This window comes from Apodemus sylvaticus, chromosome 1 (assembly GCF_947179515.1).
Source record: "Apodemus sylvaticus chromosome 1, mApoSyl1.1, whole genome shotgun sequence".
Lineage (NCBI taxonomy): Eukaryota > Metazoa > Chordata > Mammalia > Rodentia > Muridae > Apodemus > Apodemus sylvaticus.
This window is the reverse complement of record NC_067472.1, coordinates 91871899-91888846: the sequence shown is the minus strand read 5'-3', so window position 1 is coordinate 91888846 and position 16948 is coordinate 91871899. Positions and strand designations below refer to the sequence as shown.

The window sequence follows — 16948 nt, the reverse complement described above, 5'->3', positions numbered from 1 at the left end:
TCATCTGTGGGGCAGGAACCTCCCTGCGGTTCATTGGGGTTCTGGTTCCAGCAAACTTAGATAGCAAAGTGAGGTCAGCCAGGTACCTCCTCTGTTAGAGAAATCTCACTGACGGGAGAAGAAAACCCAGCTACTTTCCCTACACAGACTATGCTAGCCTGGGACTCAGGACCCTCCAGCTGCAGGCTCCGAGAGCTGGGATCAACAGCATGACCACCACACCCATCACCTCTCTTACTAGTTTTAATACTCAGTTATGATTCTTGCTTAATCATTATTTTCTCTGATTCTGCTATTTCCTGTGTGTTCATTCATTAGTCAAAATTCTGCTCATTTATTTATCATGAGCAAGTCTACCCATAGATCAAGTTTGTGCTTTGTTGAGACAAGGTCTTGCTATGTAGTTCAATCTGGTCTCAAACTCACGATCCTCCTGCAGTCTCCCAATCCCCAGTGCTGGAATTAACTGCATAAATTCTTTATAGGCAATAAGCAATTGTCTATTTTAATGATAAAACTGTGCCCAACTCAGCACAGAGGAATTCTTCCAAGCTGGCTTGTGTTTCTCAGACACGTTCCCATCATTTTGGCTTTTTTCTGAGTAATTCCTTCAACTGAAAGACATCCCAAGCTCACCCTATGTTTTCTAACCCCGACCCTGAAGTTCCGTCTGGAGCTCTGCATGTTAGTGGTCCACCATTTCTACAGCTCTCAGTGGCGCTAGAAAGGTGCTCAGCAAGGGTCCCCGCCCCCCATGCATACATGCTTCCGTGACCATCGACTTTTTAAATTGTGAGTTCAAGCCAGTATCCTCTATGTAGTCAAACTTCAGAGTTCATTCTAATCTTTGCCCTTGCCGATTCTGAAGCCTTCTCGCCAGCAGTGAGACAATGGCCCCTATTTTCCAAACCCCGTATTCTTATTTGCTAATATTAGTATACAAAAGTGCCACAAACTGTAACCAATGCCTAAGTGAGAAAGAAAGGAGGGAGGAAGAGGGGGATGGGAGGCAGAGATAGGAGAGAGGGAGGAAGGGGTAGGGCAGAGCCTAGCAACCAGAGCTCAATGTCTGCTTCAGGCCCCTCTTTATCCTGAGGATACAGTTCAAACACTGGGCTCAAAAGTTACCTGAGCATTTCCTGGTCTTTTCAATGCGTTTGTTGTTCATCTGTAACCCATCTGCTTTGTTTCTTAGGACAAGATCTCACCCAGCCCACACTGGCCTGGGCAGCAGGCCCTCCTAGCTCTACCTCCCAAGTGCTGGGACCACAGGTGTACACTGCCCACGCCTGGCTGTGCCCCTCCTTAAGATGGCCTGTCTCCTTCATTGCTTGACTGTATTACTTACTGTTTGCTACTTATGTGCTGAGTGGAGAAAACATTAACATGATTCCAAAAGTCAGGAGATGGTACTGAGAAGGGTCCCTGTCCCTGTTCCCACCACCACTTCCAGACCATCTCTCCTCCCTCTATGGGTAACCAACCTCATCCGGCTCTCAAGCAGCCCCGGTTGTTTTGGTTTTGTCTCCATAACCAAATACAAATTTATTTTCTGCGTTTTTCCCTTCCTTCATACACTATAACAGGAGGGTTTTTAAATACGTATGTAATATAAATATATGCTTGGAGGTGCACAGGAGTGTGGGAGCGTGCACAGCCCATGTGTGGAGGCCAGAGGCTGATGCTGAGTGACTTCCTTAACCACTGCCCTCCTTATACTTTGAGGCAGGGTCTTTTCCTTCAACCCAGAGCTCAGGGACTCTAGCTGGGCAGCTTGCTCCTAAACGCTTAGACGCCCAGAAACCACCAAAATGTCTGTGGGTTTGGGCATCTAAACTCCAGTCCACACACTTGCATGGCAAGTGCTTTAGCCACTGAGCTGTCCCCTCGACCCCCAGGAATTACTTTTAAACTTTTTTTAAATTTTGTATGTGTATCAGTGTCTTCCCGTACATACATCTGTGCACCATTATACACCCGGTGCTTAGAAAAGGCAGTCAGATCTCCTGGAACTGGAGTTACAGACAGTTACGAGCCACCATGTGGGTTCCAGGATTCAAATCTAGGTTTATGAAAGAGCAGCCAATGCTCTTAACCACTGAGCCATCCCCAGCCCCATGTCATTAGGGGGGTGAGGGGTGGGGGTGGGGGTGGGGGTAGTAGCCCTAGCTGGCCTAGAACTCACTCTACAGACCAGACTAACCTCAAACTTACAGAGATCTAACTGCCTGTGCCTCTGCCTCTCAAGTGCTAGGATTTAGTGTGTTCTACCATGCTCCCTCTTAATCTATGTTGAAGAAACACTGCACAGTTCATTGGGACCTCTCTCAATCATTCTTGTAGCTGTGTTTCACTGGGGAAACACATCACTGTTACTCCACTATTCTTCTATGTAGGTGGCTTCCAATTTGTGCAATTGACTGCCCTATCACAGCCTTGTACATGTGCAGTCCCAGGATGCTCAAAGTGCGTCTGCAAACTTCCAGAGTTGAGGTTGATGAACATGATGTTGTTCATCATGTTGAGATGAACAACAAACACATTGAAATATATAAACAATCAAATAAATAGGCATCAACTGTCCTCTAACCACCTAATACAATGGACTCACTAAGAAGAACACACTGCTGTGCTATTGCACACTGGAGGGGAGGAGTTCAAAGTCATCCTCAGACACACAGCAAGTTTGAGACCTGCCCGGGCTATAAGAGCCTGTCTCAAAACAGTTGATAAAATTTAAAATCTTAAAAGTTGGCTAGGGGGCTGGAGAGATGGCTCAGTGCTATCTCTCTGACTGCTGAGCACTGACTGCTCTTCCAAAGGACATGAGTTCAATTCCCAGCAACCACAGGGTGGCTCACAACCATCTACAGTGTGGTCTGACACCCTCTTCTGGTTTGTCTGAAGACAACTACAGCATACTCATATACATAAAATAAATATATCTTTAAAAAAAAAGTTGGCTAGGTGTAATGATTCACATCTTTAACCCCAGCACCTGGGAGGCAGAGGCAGGCTGATCTCTTACAATTCAAAGCCAGCCTGATCTAGACAGTGAGTTCTAGGCTACACGGAGACCCTGTCTTTTAAAAAAAAAACAAACAAACAAACAAACAAATTAGCACACACAGGTAAGAGGACAATGTTCAAGGGTTGGTTCTCTCCTTCCATTATGTGGGTTCCAGAGACCAAACTCAGTAGGCAGGTCTTTCCCCGCTGAGCCAACTCACCTGGTCTTAGGTGACTAACTTCTAACTACAGTGTGTGTCTCCAAGATGCAGCAACAGAACAGCATTCACTGATGTCAAAGGCACAGCCTTGGCACATGGGTCAAGTAACTACTGACACAAAAACAGGACTCCAAATCTATCTAGGATATATGATCTAGGAAAGGACATGGAAAATGTCTTTCTCAACAGGCAACATCTAGGAAGAAACAATGTTTGAGGCAGCTGTCCAAGCTAACAAGGTGTTAAGATGAATGCTCAAAAAATAAGAAACAGAAGCTGAGAACAAGCCTGTAATCAAAACACTCACCGGGCTGAGGCAAGAGGACCTCAAGTTCCAAGATAGCCTGGGCTACAACCTGAGACCACCTAACCCCTAAACAACTCAAAAATCTGACAAACAGATTAAGTAAGAAGTTAGGATGAGAAAAGAACAGCAACAGAGTAATTTATGTCTTTAGATCCACAGGAACACGTACAGCCTCTTTTCAGAGTTGCAAAGGAACCATTAAACCCCAAAACGTAATGATTACTAATTTTTTTTGTCCTTGTTCGTATCTTTGTTTTCTGTAACTGGGAACTGAACCCAGGGCCTGGAAAATGCTAAACACATATACTAAAACTATGTGGACAGGAGAACAGAGAGAGTAACTTTTGTGCCACCCAACTACTGAAACAAAGGACCACAAAGAATTCAAACTTCCTCCAGGAATTTCATGCTGGGAGAAGAGAAGGTCTGAAGCCCTGGTGTCAACCAGAAGAGGAGCATGAATCCAAGATGAGACTTCACACGATTCTGACTTCTTACCAATCACCTTAAAGGACAGACGGGAGCTGACGTTATGATGGACAGGACCACATCTGACCCAGGCTGCTTAGTTATCCATGCCTCTTTCCTTCCATTTAAACCCAAAGACCCCCAAAGACATGGCAGTACTCCAAAGACGGACTTAGGGATCACCAGTCCCCCTTATTTGGTCCTCTTCCCAATGCCATATTCAATAAGTTTACTTTCTCTGCTTTTCACCATTGCATGTCTCTTTAATTGGTGTGTTAGGGACAACTGGCAGAGCCTAGCTTGTTTGGGGTATCAGACCCAGGCTTTGACCGTAAAGGCATCAGTAACAGAACTATCACTAAGCTATGCCTCCATCCCATCATTTCTTAAAATTAAAAAAAAAAATCAATCCAATTAATAATGTTTTCCCAACTCTAATAAAATCAATACTCATCATCTAATAACCTCCTGGTGGAGGTGGAAAGGGAGAAGCCTGAAAATAATGGACTACATTATGGATTGAGGAAAAAAACTACAAATTTTGTTTTGGAAGAACATCAAGATACCAAATAGCCACAAATAAGGTGATCGCTGACTTACTAGCCTCAGCTGTGCCAGGTGGTTTGATGTGCTGGCATTTTATTTACTCCAAAAAACCCTAAGCACTCTGTTCCTCTCCCTTTTCAGATGGGAAATTGAGACCTAGAAAACCTAAAAAACTAGACCAAAGATACCAGCCAGTCAGAACACAGAAGAACCGTAGAATTACAAAGAGCCAGAGATCTGTTCAATGAAACTCAGTGTTTCACAGAAAAGAACTCAAAGCCCTAAAGAAAACATGGGAGATGCAGAGACCTCCAGTTATCTGGACTGCAAGAAACTGGCACTGCCAACCCTCTGCCTCCCAGTCTACCTCAAAATTATGTCCTAACCAGAGGCTACTCACCACTTAGGCGTTTTATTCACAAATAGAATGTACAATGTTTTTTTAAAAAAAATTAAAAAGTATGAGCAGCCAAGCTAAATACAGACTGGTAATCCCAGCTACCTGAGATGTGAAGCAGGAACATCAGTAGTTCGAAGGCTAGCCTGAGCTGCAGAACTCAGTACTATCCTGAGAAACTTAGCAAGATTCAATCTTAAAAAAATAATAATAATAATAAGTCTTAAAGGGATATACCAAGGTTACAACACTGCGAAATCCTGGGTTTGATCCTAGCACCTGTTGAGGTGGTGAATGGTCAGGGTTGGGGGAGAACAGAAACTGAAATGTCATCTAATACGCACGCCCCTTTTATAGGGGGGGGCTGGGATTGTGAGTGTGGCATGTATGTTTCCGTGTCCGTGTCAGTGTGGGTGTGTTTATATGTGTGCAGATGCAGATGATAGACTGTCTTTAGTTACATAATCTAAGAGTAACAGAGTAATGGAGGTAGTCTTTATAGACCTACACCATGTCCCAAGCCATTGATGTTAATCCATTTGACTTCCGCAGCTGTCTAACTTTATTACCCCAGCTTATAGAAGACTGAAAGCCAGAGCACAGACAGGTCCAGTAACTTACCCAGCAGCACGCTCAGGGGAATGGCTGGGTCTCCACACAGGTGCTGTGCCGCCTTCCTCCTCACCAAGTCAACCTCAGAGCCTGTGTTCCTGTTTCACCAGCCCCAAAAGCCCCAAGTCACACATGCCTCTCCCACTCCCGCTCCCCACACACCGGCCTCCTCTTTCCAACCTGGCCTGTAACTCCCCACGTTCATCACGTTTCCACTCACACGACCCCCGATAAGACACAGTGCTCTTTTTTTTTTTTTTTGGTCCTAGAGCTCAAAGGCAGAACTTTCCACACACCGGGCAAACCACTCCGCTGAGCTACATTCCCAGCCCCACCAGCCCCACCAGCCCCACCAGCCCCACCAGCCCCACCAGCCCCACCAGCCCCATCGTGCATTCTTGAAGCCTTCCCAGGTTGACTCCTTCAATCTGAATTCCCTTTGCATCTAAAGGTCTCATTACCAACAGTACACATTGCATGCTCAATGCAATGCTAAGATCTTTCTCATAATGTAAAAGAGGTCATGTACTGAAAGCTATTTAACTAACAAGAAAATTGAGACTCAGAAAGGCTATTTGGGTGTTTTCATAGCCAATAAACAAAAGGCACACATTCAAGTCTGTAGACTTCAAAGGTCCTTATCAGTATACATCACTGCCATGCATGTCTTTACTTGACTTCATTTTAGAGCCTCTAGATACCAGACTACTCACAAAGTACTCAACAAATGAATTCTAGAAGGTCCAGAAGAAAACGGTAATTGCCTGGAGTGTAAGAGTTTTTAAAGCTATTTCTCAAATATCTTAACTTATGGAAACAATCATGTTCAGGTAGTCCTTCCCCCCAAAATTTAAATGCTTCTGATTTAAATCTTCTAAGTAATGTTATCCACCAGTTCTGGAACCCAGGACTGTCCTCTGTCTTCTTGGATCCCCCAAAACCAGCCATCGGGGAGAGTTAGCTGTGACTTGTTTTGCAGTAGGCTACTTAAAAGTCTCTTTTGGCCCCAGGCAAATAACAACTGCCAAAAAGCCAGACTGAAGTCTGGTAAACTTAAACCAACACCCCACCTCTGCAGCCACTACCACCACTGAGCTCACTGTCAATGCACGTGACATAAACATCCTCTCTGAATACAAAAGTTGAGCAGTACTTTTTTAATTCCATGAAATATTAAAGGAGCAATTACTGTTCATTCACTCGATGTGAAAACTATCATTTAAGTTATGGAATAACTTAATAAAATAAATAAATAAATAAATAAATAAAAGAAGCTATTTAACTCTATCAATTCAACAAATGGGTGAAACAAAACAAAACATTTCATCACCCGTCCTCTTTAATACAGTAAAAATACCTTTGTTACTTAGCAGGGTACCTGCGCTCTCTCCCAACATATGCCACGCCTTTCTGGGTGACAAAAGCAAGGAGATCTGCATTTGCTTTTTAAAAATCAAAAAGAAAAGAGAGAGAAAAATCACTCGGTCGTCTTAAACAAGAATAAAGTCCAAAGACAAATTTCACCTCCCTTTTCTTTGACACAGCCCGACTTTCTTCCTCCTGCAACCGGAGGGGGTGGGGGCTGCAACACAAAACTCGTACTCCCCTCCTAGCGGGGCTCATCCCAAACTTCACCTAAGCGCGAAGCGGCAGGCACCGGGAATTCCAAGGAAATGGTCTCGCCCCTATCAAAGCACATTTTTAACTTCCTCGAAGCCATTATTTCCCTAGGACACGATCAAACACTCCCACCCGGACGTACCACCAGACTACTTGTAAGAGAAGCTCAAACACACACAAAGAGAAAACAGTATTGGGAGCCGGCGGCGCAAAGCCGCCGCCAAGTAACCCGGGCCATCGCTGCCACCGAGGCAAACGCGGGGTTCCCACTCAGGCCCTCGGGGCAGGAAGCCCGGCAGCGCAGCACGGCTGTAACCCGCGGGCTCCCGCCCTGACCGCAGCGATAAGGTGGAACTGCGCTTCCCACCCGGCCAGCTCCGCCCTCCCGGCCACATTCCTGAGAAGCCCGAGTCCCCGGACGCCGCGCCGGGCGCCTGGCGGGCAGCAGCGCGGCGCCGTGGCCGCAGGGCAGGAGCGCAGCGCCCTCTCCTCACTGTTCCTGCCCTCGCAGCCGCGCGCCTTGGCCCCGCGCAAACCGCACCCGCGCGCACCGCACGCGCCGAGCCCCGCACCCGCGCGCCCCGGGCGGGGTCGCCGCGGCCACAGGTAGCGCCACCCCGTCGCCGCCACCCCTCAGGCCGTCTCCAGGCACCTGGATGAACTGGATGGTGAGCGCCGACTTGCCCACGCCGCCACCGCCGACCACCACGAGCCGGTACTTCTCCTGGCCGGAGCCGTCGCGCCAGCCGGCCGCGGCCATCGGGACGCCCCGAGCCCAGCCCGGCCGCCGCGCGCCCTAGGCCCGGCTCCGGGGACGAGTGCGGCCGGCTGGGTTACAGGCGGTAGAGCGCGCGGGGTCCGCGAGTGGCCTGGAGGGCCGCGGAGCGCTATCCCTCGGACCAGCTGGGAGTTGCCCGATATGCTTGAGAGCCGGGAAGGCTCCAGGGCAGAGGACGCAGCGGCCAGGGAGCGCGCTCTTCTTCGCGGCTCTGCAGCGCAGCCGAACGCAGCCTCTAGCACCGCTACAAATGGCCGTCTGGGGGCCGGGCCGCCGGGCTGGGGTACTACATATGCATGAGGGGGCGGGGCTAGGCCGCGCCCGCCCAGGCGGAGACTCTGGAGCGCCCTAGGCAGCAGACCCTGCAGACCTGCCCTCAGAGCACCCGGAGGAGAAAGAAACCGGGAAGATGGACGGCGGTGACAATAATTGCATAAGTCAGGGATCGTGTCCATAAAATAAACAGCCTGTGATGGCGAGGATGAAAAATAGAACTGTTGTCATATTCACTCAACTCCGTACCCTGTTTTTGGAATGCAGATGGTGACTGTATTTGTTTAAAAAAAAAAAACAACAACAACACGGTATAAGGCAGCGATTGAGGAAAATAAGACCTGTAGCAGTACCTAAACGTAAATAGTCTAGTGGCAGTGAGGGAGTGAGTAGGTACTGATTGAGCTTGCACGGGGCCACAGTGCATGTGGACAGATCTGAGGCGCTCCATCTCTGTTCCTATAACTATGTGTGGAAAAAAATGTGTGGTAATTGCTTATGAAGGTCGTGAGAAACTTGCAGGTTGGTGACATGTTTCCTACCAAGAGAGTGTTCCTTGCTAGCACAGCTTCTACACACATGATCAAGCCCTTGCCCTTAGAGTCCAGAGGAGGAGGCAGCCAGGACAATAGGCACCTTGTGAGACTTAATGGTTGGTAGGGACAACAGCTGCTCAGCACTGAGGTTCAAGGTGCACTTACCTCAGAGCTGGCCAATCAGAAAAGGTTTTCAGGCCTTTAGTCAATCCCTGTATTCTGGAAGCAGGAGCAGGCAGATCTATCTCTGTGAGCTCAAAGAGTTCAAGGCCAGCCTGATCTACATAGTGAGTTCCAAACCTGGGCTACACAGCGAGACCTGGTCTGAAAAGAAAGGAAGAATGAAAGAGAGAAAAGAAAACCAGATAGGAGGGCAAGCAGAAGCCAGCGATGACAGAGGAACACATTCTACTGTGTGGTTCTGAATGTGCTGGGGGGGGGGGGTCGGCGGTTACAATCTATTAGATACAAATAGAAACTCATTGTGTGTTAGTTGAACGTGGTAGGGATAAGGGATATCTCTGTAGAGGTGGTGTAGGACGGAGGCTGTGGTCTCAGAGGGTAGACTGGTACAGCTACTGCCTGCTTTGCTAATGGTGTAGTTATGGGAATGTAAGCTCTGCCTCAGTTTCCTCTTCTCTCAAACAAGGGCCCTGAGCCAGTGGACGGCTCAGAGAGTCACAGCACACACAAGCCTGATGTCCCAGCACCCGCAGGGAGGGAGGGAACCAACCCCCAACACTTGTTCTCCCCCTCCATGCCTTCACTGCCCTGCGTGCATACATTCCACCCAAACCCGAATATACACAAAGAAACGCAGTGCCTAAAACGGTGCTAGTGTGGGCTAAGCATGGTGGTTCTACAACATGCCTTCCAGTTCCTGAACACACTTAGTGCCCTGAATGAAGACAGTAGAACACAGCGGAGGAGATGCAGAACGGTTTCCAAGGCTGTCACAGCATGAAAGACCACAGTTTTTAACTCTCTCTTGGGATTCAAGTGAAAAATTGATTACCATGAGATGGCCATGTATACATATATACCAAACAAAAGTGCTCCTGGATCCAGAAGGGAACCAGCCCGAGAGGAGGAGCAGGGTTCTGGGAGGGCAGTATAGAGGAGGGGCAAATATGAACAAAGTGTCATTGTGCCTGTGTATGGAAATGCCATAGTGAAACTTACCTATTATTTTGTATCCATCTTATACATTCAATTTAAAAACACAGAAAAATGTGGAGTATGGTGGCGCATGCCTTTAATCCAGCATTCAGGAAGCAGAGGTGGGTGGGCAAGTCTCTGAATTTAGGGCTGGCCTGCTCTATGTCTTGAGTTCTAGAACAGCCAGTTCTACATAGTGGGACCCTGTCTCAAAAAATAAAAAGTCTGGGCAGTGGTTGCGCATGCCTATAATCCCAGCACTCTGGGAGGCAGAAGTAGGAGGATTTCTGAGTTCGAGGCCAACCTGGTCTACAGAGTGAGTTCCAGAACAGCCAGGGCTACACAGAGAAACCCTGTCTCGAAAAAAACAAATCCAACAAACCAAAATAATAATAATAATAAATAAACAAATAAAATAGAAAAATAAAAAGAGGTAGGGGTCAGAGATCAGAGGTTAAGAACAGTTGCTGCTCTTGCAGAGGACCCAAGTTTGATTCCCAGCACCCACACCACTGCCTATGATTCCAGTTCCAAGGGCTCCTATGCCCTATGCCCTATGCCCTCCTCCAGCCTTCACAGGCACCAGCACTCACATGGCAAACACATAGACAAAGGTAGTATCAAAACACAAAACATGGGCACGCAGTAAAGTGTACAGGGCACCCTTAGCCCTGAGCTCCCACTGACCGTCCCCAGCATTGCCCACAGTCATCTCCGTGACACATCTAGTGACACATCTATGACAACAGCCACCCCAGTACAGACTTCAGAACACAGCTCCTCCTCCTGGCCTCAGGCTGTGAAGCTCCAGGAGAGAATGGGCCAGCCCAGCAGTGCCTTAACCTCTGACCCAGAAAGTCACAAGAAAAACAAAATTATGGCCTGTGCATTCTGTGTGTGTGCAAGAGAGAGAGGGGGAGACTGAGGGAGGGAGGGAGGGAGGGAAAGACTGTGCTTGGGACAGACTTCTGGGCCTCTTGTACCCTGCAAGTACTCTGACACTGACACATCCCAGCCCACTCAGCTGTTTATTTTTAATTTTTTTGGATTATTATACGTGTATGAATGGTTTGCATGCATGTATTTCTCTGCACCATGTGTATGCCTGGTGTCCACAGAAGCTGAGAGAAGGTGTTGGATTGCTCTGCAATTGGAACTAACTATGAACAACTGTCAGCTGCCATGTATGTGGGTACTGGGAATCAAACCTGGGTCCTCTGCACGGAAAAAGAATATCTGCTGGACGGTGGTGGTGCATGCCTTTAATCCCAGCACTTGGGAGGCAGAGGCAGGCAGATTTCTGAGTTCGAGGCCAGCCTGGTCTACAAAGTGAGTTCCAGGACAGCCAGGGCTACACAGAGAAACATTGTCTCGGAAAAAAAAAAAAAACAAAAAACAAAAAACAAAAACAAAAGACTAGCTCTAGACTCCTAGCCATTTCTTTAGTTGCAGCTCCCCACACCACCCCACTTCTAAGCCCCACCCCTGCTTATGGGGTCTGATTGTGTAGCCCACACTGAGATCAAGCAGAATCTTTAAAAGATTTCTTTTACAGCTGTAATGGCTAGAAATGCCACCTTAGAAGATATTGCTACCAATACAAAAGGGAGAGAGAGAGAGAGAGAGAGAGAGAGAGAGAGAGAGAGAGAGAAACCTGTGTTTTCTCTAGTCACAGGAGTGCTAAGAAAGAGTCACTCGGATGCCTCTCATGTGTGCCTGGCCCTGCAGCTCCCCGTGTGCACCATGCTCGTCCTGTGTGTGGCTAAGATCCAATATGAAAGCCGTGCCGCAGAGCCTCCTACAGACTGCTTCCCAGGCAGCCTTAGCTCTTCCCTTTCAAATGCTACAGTGCCTCATCATTCTGGGGAATTGGATGCAAGTACCTCACTGGATGCTGGAAAATGCAACTAGACTCTGATCCTGTACATACAAACTTTGGCTAGGTTTAATTATAAGAAATCACTAATAATCAATGACCAAACACTATATTGTGATAAAGTTTGAAGTTCTGCTACATTGTGCTTGGGGTCATAAAATATATAAAAGTTTCTGGAACACTAACAGTTCTATTCTGGGATAGCTGATCTTATAACTTAAATTCATTTTGCCGACTAGGATAGGTATCGGAGATGGTACACAGTATGGACACGATGGTCAGCGGGCCATTCACTTCCTGGATAGGGCAGAACTGAGCAACAGGAGATCTTATCATGCTACCCAGAGCAGCATTCAACCAAAACCTACAAAGGTAGGAATTGAGACAGTTCGAGGGCTGAAAATGCTTGTCATGAAAGTCTGACTGCCTGAGTTCAATCCCCAGAAATCACCATAAAATGAGAGAACCAACTCCCAAACCTGTAGCACACATGTGCCTACACTCACACGTATTACACATGGTCAATTAAATTAATAAAGAAAAATCTTTTTTGTAAAGATTTATTTATTATTATATGTAAGCACACCGTAACTGTCTTTGGACTCACCAGAAGAGGGCGTCAGATCTCGTTACGGGTGTTTGTGAGCCACCATGTGGTTGCTGGGATTTGAACTCAGGACCTTTGGAAGAGCAGTCAGTGCTCTTTCCATCTCTACAGCCCCAATAAAGAAAAATCTTATGAAATGCTTTTTTTTTTCCCTTGGTGTTTTGAGAGGGTTTCTCTGTGTAACAATCTTGGTTATCCTGGAACTGATTTTGTAAACCAGGCTGACCTCGAACTCACAGGGCTCTGCCTGCCTCTGCTGGGAATCAAGGCATGTACCACACCCACCTTTAGTGGAATTTTCCATTTAATATTCTCCTACTGCAGAAGGCAAGAGGTAAATGAAACCTCAGAAAGCACATCGTCTCCAAATTTCACCTCCAGAGCCTGAGAACAGCCTAACCCTACTTCTGACTTCATAAGTTAAACCAAATTTACTTAAAATTGCCAACCTCCAGTAGTTATGGTAAGTTTTTTGTTTGTTTGTTTGTTTGTTTGTTTTTGGTTTTTTGGATTTGTTTTTTTTTTTTCGAGACAGGGTTTCTCTGTATAGCCCTGGCTGTCCTGGAACTCACTCTGTAGACCAGGCTGGCCTCGAACTCAGAAATCCGCCTGCCTCTGCCTCCCAGAGTGCTGGGATTACAGGCATGTGCCACCACCGCCTGGCGATAAGTTTTTACATTGTTGCTTTCTTTTTGTTTTTTGTTTTTTTTAACATTGTCTCATTCAGTGGCCCAAAGTGGCCTCAAACTCACAGTAATCCTCCTGTCTCAGCTTCTTGAATGCCAAGATTACTACCCTACTCAACTTGGCCACAAAAATTAATTAAAGGAAAATTATGGGACAAAGTCAAACCAAAAAGGACAGAGTCAATTGTAATATCAAATTACAGGATGACAAGGGATGGTGGTACACACCGGTAATCTCAGCACTCTGGAGGCAGAAGCAGTTTAAGATCATTTTTGACTGCATAGTGAATTTGAGCCCAGCCTGGGTTATATGAGAAAACATCTCAAAAAAAAAAAAAAAAAAAAAAGCAAAACAAAACAATAAGCTGGGTGTGGTAGCATAGTTTTCCAGCACTGGGGAGGCAGAGGCAGGCAGATCTCTGTGAGTTTGAGGACAGCCTGATCTACACACATTGCAAGTTCCAGCCCAACTTTGGCTACAAGACCCTATGTCAAAACAAAAATGAAAACAAGGGGTCTAGAGAGATGGATGAGCAGATTAGGACTTGAGCTGCTCTTGCAGAGGACCGAGGTTCAGTTCCCAGCTCACAAGGCAGCTCACAACCATCTGTAACTCCAGTACCAAGGGATTTGGCACTCTCTTTTGGTTTCCACAGGTACTGCATGCCTGTGATGCACATATTTACATGCAGGCAAAGCATTCACACATTGTCTTAGTTCAGGTTTCTATTGCTGTGGAGAGACACCATGACCAAGGCAACTCCTATAAAGGAAAACATTTAACTGTGGCTGGTTCACAGTTTAGAGGTTTAGTCCATTATCATCAGGGTGGGAGGCATGGCAGAGTGCTGGACACGTAGCTGAGAGTTCTACATCTGAACTGTCAGACAGCAGGAAGAGTAAGCCACTGGGTCTGGTTTGAACTCCTGAAACCTCAAAACCCACCCTCAGTGACGTATTTCCTCCAACAGCATCATTTATAAAAACCAAAATAATGGAAACAACTCACTTATCCTTCAGTTAATAAGTGGATGAACAAATGTGTTTTCATATAGCAGAATATTATTTGAAAATAAAAGGGAATGAAGTCCTGATCTAGCTTACAGTGATCAAACCTTAAAATCATGCTGAGGGAAAGAACGCAGACAACCACATACTGTTAGATTTCATTTTTATAAAAAAAATCCAGGATAGGCAAAATTAGAGACAAAAAGTTGGCTGTGGCTATGGCCAGACAGCAGCAAGTGATAAGGGGTTGGGGGGTGTTATAAAAATGTTCTTAAATTAGATAGGGATATTGATTGCACAACTTTGCATTTTTACTGAAAGCTACACACTGTGAATGTTAGTCAATTTAATGTCACTGTGACAAAAAATACCTAGCAAAAATAAAGGAGGCAATGTTGATTTTGGCTCATGGTTCTCAAAGGTTTCAGTCCATGGTTCGTGGGCTCCATTGCTCTGGGCCTGAGGAGATCTGTTGGTAGCAAAGAAGCAGAGAAAGAGAGAAGGAACTAAACGAAAACAATATCAAGATTATGCCCAAAAACGTGGGCCAAGGAATACCCTACTGGCAAATGGGACCCCACATCTGCCTGTTGATATCAATCAAGGGACTCATCAGCCATTCAGCCCAGTTCACATCTAAATGCCGCCGAAGGCAGCCTACTGAAGACTGGAGATACACCGTCTGTGTGCTCTGGGGTTCTCTGGGCTCTAGAAAACACCAGACTTGGGGCAGTGCTTAGAGTGGAATCAGGAGTCCTACGTCCAAACCTCTGCCAACAACTGGGAGATGCTGGGAAAGAAATTTCCTCTCTAAGCACAGAATCTCTCTCTCTGGAAGGTATGGGGGTTGGGGAGAATATACAGGTGTGTGCTACTACTGCCTGGCACAAGTAAATTATTAAATAAATAAATAAATAAATAAATAAATTTCTTATGATTTATTATAAAGTGCCTTGCCCCTCAGCTGCCAAGAAAGAAAGAAAGAAACAAACAAACAAACAAATCAAGACTGGTGTGTTGCTGAAGACTGGATCTCCAGCTGGTAGAACCATGAAGCTTACAACCAAATGGGTGAACTCCCTGATGGGATCATGGCTTTATTAGGTGGTAATAGAAAGTTCTGGAGAAAGGGCCTGTTGGAGGAAGTAGGCCACTGTGGGTGTACACATGAGTGCAGGTATCCAAAGAGGCCAGAAGAGGGCCTCAGACTCCCTGGTGCTGGAGGTCTAAGCAGTTGTGAGCCACCTGACTTGGGTGCTAGGAACCAAGTCCAGTCCTCTACACGAGTAGTTTTTGCTCTTAGTGGTTGAGCCATCTCTCCAGTCTCCATTTTAGTGGGCTTGTTGTTGCTGTAGTTGTTTCATGTTAGGGTCTCACTATGTTGTGTTGGCTAGACTAGAACTCACTTTACAAATCGGGCAGAGTGCTGGGATTAAAGGCATGTGCCACTATACTCAGCCCATTCGAGAGTTTTTTTTATTCAAAACTAGGCTCCTGCCAGGCGGTGGTGGCACAAGCCCTTAATGCCAGCACTTGGGAGGTAGAGGCAGAGGCAGGCGGATTTCTGAGTTCAAGGCCAGCCTGGTCTACAGAGTGAGTTCCCGGACAGCCAGGGCTATACAGAGAAACCCTGTCTTGAAAAAACCAAAAAAAAAAAAAAAAAAAAAACCCTAGGTTCCACCTCTAGCCCTTATAAGTGAGAAGGTCAAAGGCTCGGAGCCCAGAATCTGAGTTTGTTTATTTAAATATCCAAAGTTATTCCGGGAAACTGTTACAGGTGAGAACTCTTGGAGCAGCAGAGACTCATCAGTGCCCAATTTTTATTTTAGGACAAACAATGACCCCTACTCCTTTGGAATGCTGATTACTCAGTACCATGAAAACCCACTACTGACCAAAGAGCAGCCCTGACCCATCCCAGAGAATGGATCTAAAGGTGGACCTGGCGGGGAAGCACAGAAACCAAGATTTCTCTGATCTCATCCACCACTGAATCAGACAGAGCCCAGGCTTGGTGACTACAGAGAGGCAGGCTGTGCTTCCCTAACCAGAGGGTTGCCGGTCCCTATCCCAGTGGAAGGAGAAGGAGGGTGTCTCCTCATTTCCTTAATGGGCTATTGCTTTTTATGTGAATGAATGGCTGAGCCTGAAACAGCCCAGCAGGAGCTGCATGCACAGGAGATGAGACAGAAGCACAAATCTATTCCTTGTTTAAAGATCACCCTGCTAAGAATAGAAACTGAACCACACGGTCAGGCGTGTGCTCACAACACACACACACACACACACACACACACACACACACTCACACACACACTCACACACACACTCACACACACACACACACACACACACACACACACAAACGCGAGCCTCTGGGGAAGGGCATGGCCAGATGGAGAAACCCCTGGCTTAGTAGAAGATGGTCTGAAATCACAGAACCTCCAAGCAGGAAAATCAGAGAGGATCACTTTCTCTAGAGCTTGTCTGTTAGAGGGAAACTAAGATCCAGTAAAGCAAAGCCCAGCATGGCCCGGGGAACACCACACTCTGGACTCCAGGTTTCTGTCTTTCAGTTTGAAGCACATCTCTCCAGCACACTACCTCAGAAGCCACCAGGTCAGTTAGGCTGACCAGGGCCCATGTGGCATCAGACTCCAGGACTTGACTGTCAGGAGGATTAAGAAAGAGCATCTACCATTGCCCTCATGCCTAGAAAATGCCAACCAGTCAATATCACCACACTGGCAAGTTTGTTGGTTTTTTTTTTTAATTATGTATTTTTATTTTATGTACATTGGTGTTTTGCCTGCATATAAATATATATTAGGGTGTCAGATCCCCTG

At 46.6% G+C, this 16948-nt stretch overlaps 1 protein-coding gene across 1 annotated transcript in view; it reads right to left on the bottom strand.

Annotated features, from left to right (window-relative positions):
• Rras2 (RAS related 2) overlaps positions 1 to 8222 on the bottom strand; it is a 72351-nt gene extending 64129 nt beyond the window's left edge. Inside the window, exon 1 of the mRNA XM_052200950.1 lies at positions 7833 to 8222. Within this exon, the coding sequence (XP_052056910.1) occupies positions 7833 to 7940 (108 nt within the window). The 5' untranslated portion in view covers positions 7941 to 8222. The remainder of the gene's footprint in view (positions 1 to 7832) is intronic.
• Between the last annotated feature and the right edge of the window lie 8726 nt (positions 8223 to 16948).